The 8344-nt window shown below is 47.2% G+C and overlaps 1 protein-coding gene across 1 annotated transcript; it reads left to right on the forward strand.

Annotated features, from left to right (window-relative positions):
* The first annotated feature begins 292 nt into the window (after window positions 1-292).
* LOC107727324 (gastrula zinc finger protein XlCGF49.1-like) lies at window positions 293-6146 on the forward strand. Its single transcript, XM_016537168.1, has 3 exons — window positions 293-397; window positions 5225-5585; window positions 5754-6146. Exons 1-3 carry the CDS (start codon window positions 293-295, stop codon window positions 6032-6034), a joined length of 747 nt encoding a protein of 248 aa, XP_016392654.1. The 3' UTR covers window positions 6035-6146.
* The last annotated feature ends 2198 nt before the right edge of the window (window positions 6147-8344 follow it).

Below are 8344 nucleotides of genomic sequence, written 5' to 3' on the forward strand. Positions count from 1 at the left end.
GGGGGTCCCCCCGGTGGAGCGGTCGGTTGCGATGCAGTTGTGTCCCAATACCGCCTCCACCCGGCAGGGCGAACCGTGCCTCCCCTCCCGGGTCTGTAGGTACTCGTCTGGTCTGTCCAGCGATGCTTATACGGCCTGTGGAGAAGCTGCCTCCGCCTTACACACTACGGTGTTACTGCAGGTTCTTTAGGCTAAAGCACTGAGGGAACTGCACAAGGGTGGTCACGATCCGGAAGTTCTAAAAGAGCTCTGAACCGCAACTGATCTCGCGCTCTGAGCGACGAAGGTCACCATGAGTTCTCTGGGTCATGTGATGTCCACACTTGTGGTCCAGGAGCGTCACCTCTGGTTGAGTCTGGTTGACATGAGGGACGCCGACAAAGTTCGATTCCTTAAGGTCCCTGTGTCCCAGACCGGCCTTTTCGGCGACACAGTCGAGAACATGGCCCAGCAGTTCTCGGCTGTGCAGGAACAGACTGAGGCAATCCGAAGTTCTGCCCCGGCGGGCAGCTGCTGCCTCCGCCCGTCCGCCGGCTGCAGTGGCCCAGCCTGCTCGTCGGCGAGGGCGGCCCCCTGCGTCCACCCCGCTCCCGTGCTGCATCCGTAGCAGCCTCAAGCAAGCGGCACCGTGGAGCTGGGTGTAGGCAGGCCTGAGCAAGAGGCCTCGGGAGGGGCGACCCAGAGAGAGAGGGAACTGCTCTTAGGGGGATGATGAATGCAGCTCTCCCTCCCCCGGAGGAGGGCCGAGTAGAGAATCTGGTTTCCAAAAATCTCGACAGGAGAGCGGTTTTCTCTGTCTCTGGGTCCCAAGAGGGCATGGAGAGTCGCGGACGGACCACACTCATTCTCCTCTCTCACCAGCAGGCAGCAGCGTACGGTTCGAGAGCGTTATCAAAGGTCCTACTCACGCACCATTTGCCAAACTGTGGAACCAGGTAAGTGTTGCACTGCACACTCAGACCCCTCTTCAGGTCCCTGCGTTCCACCTTGCTGCCCCACCATGGGTATGTCGGTGGTCCCGCTAGTCCAGCTTGTGTGGTGTCTGGGTGCCTGGCTACCCAAACTGTCGCTGGCTCCTTGCTGTCTTGAACCGGGCTCTTCACCGGTTACCGTTAAAGATGTTGACGCAGGAATGCATCTTCGGGTGCATCCGTCGCCGAGATTGGTTTGCAGCAATCGACCTGAAGGGCACGTACTTTCATGTGTCGATCCTTCCGCATCACAGACCATTGCTGCGGTTCGCGTTCGAAGGACGAGCATATCAGTAGGATGTCCTGCCCTCCGGGCCTGTCGCCCCATGACTTCACGTAAGTTGCGAAGACAGCCCTTGTTCCCGAGAGAACAGGGCGTTCGCATTCTCAACTACCTCGACGACTGGCTCATACTAGCTCAGTCTCAGGATCAGTTGTGTGCACACAGGGACTTGGTGCTTTCGCACGTTAGCCGGTTAGGCCTTCGGGTCAACTGGGAAAAGAGCAAACTCTCCTTGGCGCAGAGGATCTCTTTTCTCAGTATGGAGTTGGATTCGGCAGCCGACAAGCTGTCACGAGCTGCACTCCCGGGAGAATGGAGACTCCATCCCCAGACGGTCCAGCTGATTTGGAGTCGTTTCGGAGCCGCTCAGGTAGACCTGTTTGCCTGTCCAGAATCCTATCACTGCCTTTTGTTCTACTCCCTGACCGAGGGAACACTCGGCATGGACGCACTGGCACACAGCTGGCCGCGGGGCCTTCGCAAGTATGCGTTTCCCCCAGTGAGCCTTCTTGCAAAGACACTGTGCAAGATCAGGGAGGATGAGAAACAGGTCCTGCTCGTGGTGCCTTACTGGGTTACAATCACCTCTAATCTTCCATATGCTCCTAGACGGTTGTTCATATGTGTAAGTGCTTCTGAAACCTCCCTCGGGAAGGATGGGATTCTGCAACGTTCCGGTTCCAAGTGGAACGGGCACGTTTTCCCAGTGTTATCCAGTCTTACTGAGTGGGTAGTGCCATAGCAGCAGTAACTGGTCTTCTTGTGGTAATCCCCAGCCTACGCCAAAAAGAAGGGGCGCAGGAGGCTTCCACAGGTCACTGGCAGGGGCAGTATCCGTGGCACTTTGGTAGGGATCCCAATTCGTCGGTCATCCGACGTGACGTCGAGAGTGACCGACTGAAAGGGAACGTCTCGGTTACGTATGTAACCCTTGTGGCCTTTTCGGCGACACAGTCGAGAACATGGCCCAGCAGTTCTCGGCTGTGCAGGAACAGACTGAGGCAATCCGAAGTTCTGCCCCGGCGGGCAGCTGCTGCCTCCGCCCGTCCGCCGGCTGCAGTGGCCCAGCCTGCTCGTCGGCGAGGGCGGCCCCCTGCGTCCACCCCGCTCCCGTGCTGCATCCGTAGCAGCCTCAAGCAAGCGGCACCGTGGAGCTGGGTGTAGGCAGGCCTGAGCAAGAGGCCTCGGGAGGGGCGACCCAGAGAGAGAGGGAACTGCTCTTAGGGGGATGATGAATGCAGCTCTCCCTCCCCCGGAGGAGGGCCGAGTAGAGAATCTGGTTTCCAAAAATCTCGACAGGAGAGCGGTTTTCTCTGTCTCTGGGTCCCAAGAGGGCATGGAGAGTCGCGGACGGACCACACTCATTCTCCTCTCTCACCAGCAGGCAGCAGCGTACGGTTCGAGAGCGTTATCAAAGGTCCTACTCACGCACCATTTGCCAAACTGTGGAACCAGGTAAGTGTTGCACTGCACACTCAGACCCCTCTTCAGGTCCCTGCGTTCCACCTTGCTGCCCCACCATGGGTATGTCGGTGGTCCCGCTAGTCCAGCTTGTGTGGTGTCTGGGTGCCTGGCTACCCAAACTGTCGCTGGCTCCTTGCTGTCTTGAACCGGGCTCTTCACCGGTTACCGTTAAAGATGTTGACGCAGGAATGCATCTTCGGGTGCATCCGTCGCCGAGATTGGTTTGCAGCAATCGACCTGAAGGGCACGTACTTTCATGTGTCGATCCTTCCGCATCACAGACCATTGCTGCGGTTCGCGTTCGAAGGACGAGCATATCAGTAGGATGTCCTGCCCTCCGGGCCTGTCGCCCCATGACTTCACGTAAGTTGCGAAGACAGCCCTTGTTCCCGAGAGAACAGGGCGTTCGCATTCTCAACTACCTCGACGACTGGCTCATACTAGCTCAGTCTCAGGATCAGTTGTGTGCACACAGGGACTTGGTGCTTTCGCACGTTAGCCGGTTAGGCCTTCGGGTCAACTGGGAAAAGAGCAAACTCTCCTTGGCGCAGAGGATCTCTTTTCTCAGTATGGAGTTGGATTCGGCAGCCGACAAGCTGTCACGAGCTGCACTCCCGGGAGAATGGAGACTCCATCCCCAGACGGTCCAGCTGATTTGGAGTCGTTTCGGAGCCGCTCAGGTAGACCTGTTTGCCTGTCCAGAATCCTATCACTGCCTTTTGTTCTACTCCCTGACCGAGGGAACACTCGGCATGGACGCACTGGCACACAGCTGGCCGCGGGGCCTTCGCAAGTATGCGTTTCCCCCAGTGAGCCTTCTTGCAAAGACACTGTGCAAGATCAGGGAGGATGAGAAACAGGTCCTGCTCGTGGTGCCTTACTGGGTTACAATCACCTCTAATCTTCCATATGCTCCTAGACGGTTGTTCATATGTGTAAGTGCTTCTGAAACCTCCCTCGGGAAGGATGGGATTCTGCAACGTTCCGGTTCCAAGTGGAACGGGCACGTTTTCCCAGTGTTATCCAGTCTTACTGAGTGGGTAGTGCCATAGCAGCAGTAACTGGTCTTCTTGTGGTAATCCCCAGCCTACGCCAAAAAGAAGGGGCGCAGGAGGCTTCCACAGGTCACTGGCAGGGGCAGTATCCGTGGCACTTTGGTAGGGATCCCAATTCGTCGGTCATCCGACGTGACGTCGAGAGTGACCGACTGAAAGGGAACATCTCGGTTACGTATGTAACCCTTGTTCTCTGAAAGAGGGAACGGAGACGCCACGTTCTGTCGCCACGGCTGCTGTACCACCGCTGAGCGGCCAGGTCACTGGCTCGGCTCCTCAGCGAAAACCTGAATATGTGCTGCACCTGCTGCCTACTTATACTCATGCTGTGATCAGTGGCAGCTGGATGCAATAATCGCATGCCAATGTGCATTGGCTCATTTAGTTTACACTCAAAGTGGATTGGTCTCTCTAAGCGAAATCCCAATTCGTCGGTCATCCGACGTGACATCTCCATTCCCTCCTTCAGGGAACGAGGGTTACATATGTAACCGAGACGTTTCACAGGACTGCTTAATTACATGCTTATAAAGAAACGATAAAAGAGCGATAAAGAAGCATGTAAAAATAAAGTGTATAAAAGCTTGATGGTATTCACGTAAACAGAAATGAGAAGAAATATGGATCAATATATTGAATAGTTTGTCTAGTGTTAGGGTTAATGAATATGTTGTTTGTAAATATGTTGTTTATAAGTTGTTCAAGGAGGGGAGAGCACTTATCTTTTCTGATAAGCACTTATCTGTTCCAAGAATCTCAGAAAAACCTGATCTGAGAAAGGGGTTATTATTATTGCGGATTAAAAAAAAAAAAAACTGTGTGGATTTTTATCATTATAGGGTGGATTTGTACACACACTGCCAACACACATTTATGTTCAACTAACATGTAAAAGTGAATTTTGCATCCGATGATCCCTTTAATAGTTCTCCCTATAGAAACATGGGGTTTGTGATTATAATGTTTTAAAAAGAATAATTTGAAGATCAATGTAACCTCATTCATGGAAAGTTTCAGGGAAATATAATTTATAAAAATGCATCAAAATGATCAACCTTTTGTATAGCAATTGTCTGCTTTTACACTGTTACATCTGGTTTCATCAGGATTACTGAGAGTTACTGAAAATGAACCTCTTTTACTTATATTTGCAGAGTTGATTGAAAAAAACGAGGAGAGTGAAGAACTGAGTGAAGTTGATGAGAAAAAGCATGCTAAAACTGGAGAAAAACCTTCGAGTTGCTCTCAAACCAAACAGAAAGATTTAAAGAAAATAATAGCCAAGAAATCTTTCACCTGCACTCAGTGTGGAAAGAGTTTGACATGCAAATATAAATGTGACGTTCACATTAGAGTTCATACTGGAGAGAAACTGTTCACATGTGATCAATGTGGGAAGAGCTTCACTCAGTCATCAACTCTTAAGGATCACATGAACATCCACACTGGAGAGAAAGCAGTCAGGAATCCTGAAAACACATGAGAGGATCCACACTGGAGAGAAACCATACAAGTGTTCACACTGTGACAAAAGATTCAGTCAGTCAGGAATCCTGAAAACACATGAGAGGATCCACACTGGAGAGAAACCATACACATGTGATCAGTGCGGGAAGAGTTTCACACAAAAAGAACACCTTAAGGGGCATATGAGGGTTCATACTGGAGAAAAGCCATTCTCTTGTGATCAATGTGGGAAGAGCTTTGCACACTCAGCAAACCTTAAGGATCACATGAACATCCACACTAGAGAGAAGCTGTACTCATGTGATCAATGTGACAAAACATTTTTGAGGGCATCATACCTAAAGAATCACCTGAGAGTTCATTCAAAGGAGAAACCACATTCATGTTATTTGTGTGGAAAGAGTTTTTTACATCTACATTATTTAAAAGTACATCAGAAAACACACATTGCTGTGAGAGAGTACATGTGCTTTGAGTGTAAAAAGACTTTTACTTCAGCTGAACATTTGAAACGACACCAGAGGATTCACACTGGAGAGAAACCTTACAAGTGTTCACACTGTGACAAGAGATTCGGTCGGTCAGGACACTTGAAAACACACGAGAGGATCCACATTGGAGAGAAACCTTACAAGTGTTCACACTGTCACAAGAAATTCAGTCGGTCAGGAACTCTGAAAACACATGAGAGGATTCACACTAGAGAGAAACCGTATCACTGCACTGCATGTGGGAAGCATTTCAATCGTTCATATTCTCTACACAGACATACAAAAAACAATCACAGTAAGTAGATCATCTTCAGATCAGCACTTTCAGGTCTGATGCTGCATCCTCACCAAATGAGACACAATAATGCATTAAACAATAAAATATCATCTGGATAAATCTGTCCTAACCAGACATTACAAGAGACATGACAAAGAAACATTATCTAAAGTTTTCACAGTGAATAAAGTTCATCTTCATCTTCAAAACCAGCAGATTCAACTGTGAGATTCAGATCAACTCAAAGATGGAGTTCCTCCCCAAAGAACAATGTCAGAAAGGTTTATTATTGTGTATCATGTTGCGTCATTATATAAATGATATTGTGTTTTCTTATGAGTTTCATATTATGTTCAATTGTCTTATAATGCATATGTGTCACCTGTAGTTTGCTTACTCTTTTATGAAGGAAAGTAGAAGATTTTTACAAACTGTTCTTGTTTAGGAAGCTGAAGAAGAGGCTGTAACACTATTAAGAGAGACTGAGATTTATCGTTGATTTGTTCTTCATTTTTGTTTTTGACTAGTTATTTTTCCACTTATGTGTTTAGAAAATGCAAATGCAGGATATACTGTCATGTAGCTTTGCAACTGATATTTCTTTGCTTCTCTTGTAAGTAGGGATGGTACCTGAACCCGGTATAAAACAAGCCCTGGGGCTAAATTACGAAAGACCGTAGTATTGATAAGTTCTGACGTTATCGGTTCTGTTTTCGCTACTGGAGAAATTAAGGAAATACACTTACAGTTTATTATTGCTACATAAATGTTATCAAGCTAATTGAATCCTGCCAACTATTTTTATATGGGATAATATAGCGATATATTAGAGAAAATCTAATGTGTCATGAGGTTGGGGTGTGCGAGTATCGTTACCGAATGGTTCACGGGGCAAATTCCAAATGGAAGTGATCATCCCTATCCCCTTGGAGTGGGGACTTTGGAGTGAGCAGGGCACGTGTGTGCCATTATGTAGTCATTTGGAATGCACTTGGCAAAGGGAGCAACGTAATTTCCTCATCTTCAGCTGGCATGTTCCCGTGACAACGCAGCACGATGTCCGTCAGCAGATGTCGCTGTTTTACGGTCATAAATGTCTTTTTATTGTTGTTAGCATAACTGTTGCAAATAAACATACAATTTATATTTTAAAAAGTTTTTAAAATATGCTATATAATATATAAAAACTAATATATATAAAACTTTTTAAAACATAAAATGTATTTATATTTTTTTTATGCCGGTGTCAATCAGCGAATCTGCTGACGGACACCGTACTGCGTTGTCACGGGAACATGCCAGCTGAAGATAATGAGGAAATTACGTCGCTCCCTTTGCCAAGTGCATTCCAAATGACTACATAATGGCACACCCCCTTCTTACTCCAAAGTCCCCACTCCAAGGGGATAGGGATGATCACTTCCATTTGGAATTTGCCCCGTGAACCGTTCAGTACCGATACCCCTATCATGAGGACTTTATGGCTGCTGTGTGCGTGCTTCAGTTATGTCCACATGACCGTAGTAAGCCATTATTATAAGTTTGCACCACTGATCTATAATAGAGAATCGGTATTGCTATTCCCTAGTATCCCCATATATTCTATTGAATTAATAGGAAATCGTATGATTTGAATGGGAAAACATCACCTAACAAGTCAGCGTTTTTATATCTGAAGTACTCCTGTACATTCTAACAACGCAAACATCCTATGCATGTACATTTTTTTTTTTTTAATAATGGGAATTCCCCTTGTGTATTAAAAAGTTATGCATCATATTCATAACAGTAGCGAACATCAGATGAACATCAGACGGATGATATCCTCAACGTGTATTACACATGACAAAGTGCACATTATGATATTGGCACATATGTGGCACATATTATTATATATCTGAATAAAGTTTTATGATTTGAATTTGCATATACTTTAATTCACCATGTAAATAATAGTATATTATTCTTCTTATTGTGTTAAGAGGGTTGATGAATGCAGTGGCGGCTCGTCGGCGGAGGCAGGGGAGGCACGGCCTCCCCATAATTTTAAGGTGAAACTGGGAGGAGGACGATTTAATGTTAATAAAATTCACAATTCATTTCAGTTCATGTCTCAGAATGTGTATTTTTTTTTTGTAATTTCACAGTTGTAATACCATAAAGTGAAAGCGCCGCTTTTCTATCGTGAATATGCCAAATCTGCTGATGTAATTACAAACGCTAATGATAGAGAAGGGTAGGGGGAGGCCTGAGCTCTCGTGCCTCCGTTGGTAAAAAAAATGAGCCAATCACCATCGAGTGTTCACTTTCAGCGCTGAGGAGTGTTGAGAAAAGAA

Source organism: Sinocyclocheilus rhinocerous, unplaced genomic scaffold (assembly GCF_001515625.1).
Source record: "Sinocyclocheilus rhinocerous isolate Xijiao unplaced genomic scaffold, SAMN03320098_v1.1 scaffold3625, whole genome shotgun sequence".
NCBI classification, from domain to species: Eukaryota; Metazoa; Chordata; class Actinopteri; order Cypriniformes; family Cyprinidae; genus Sinocyclocheilus; species Sinocyclocheilus rhinocerous.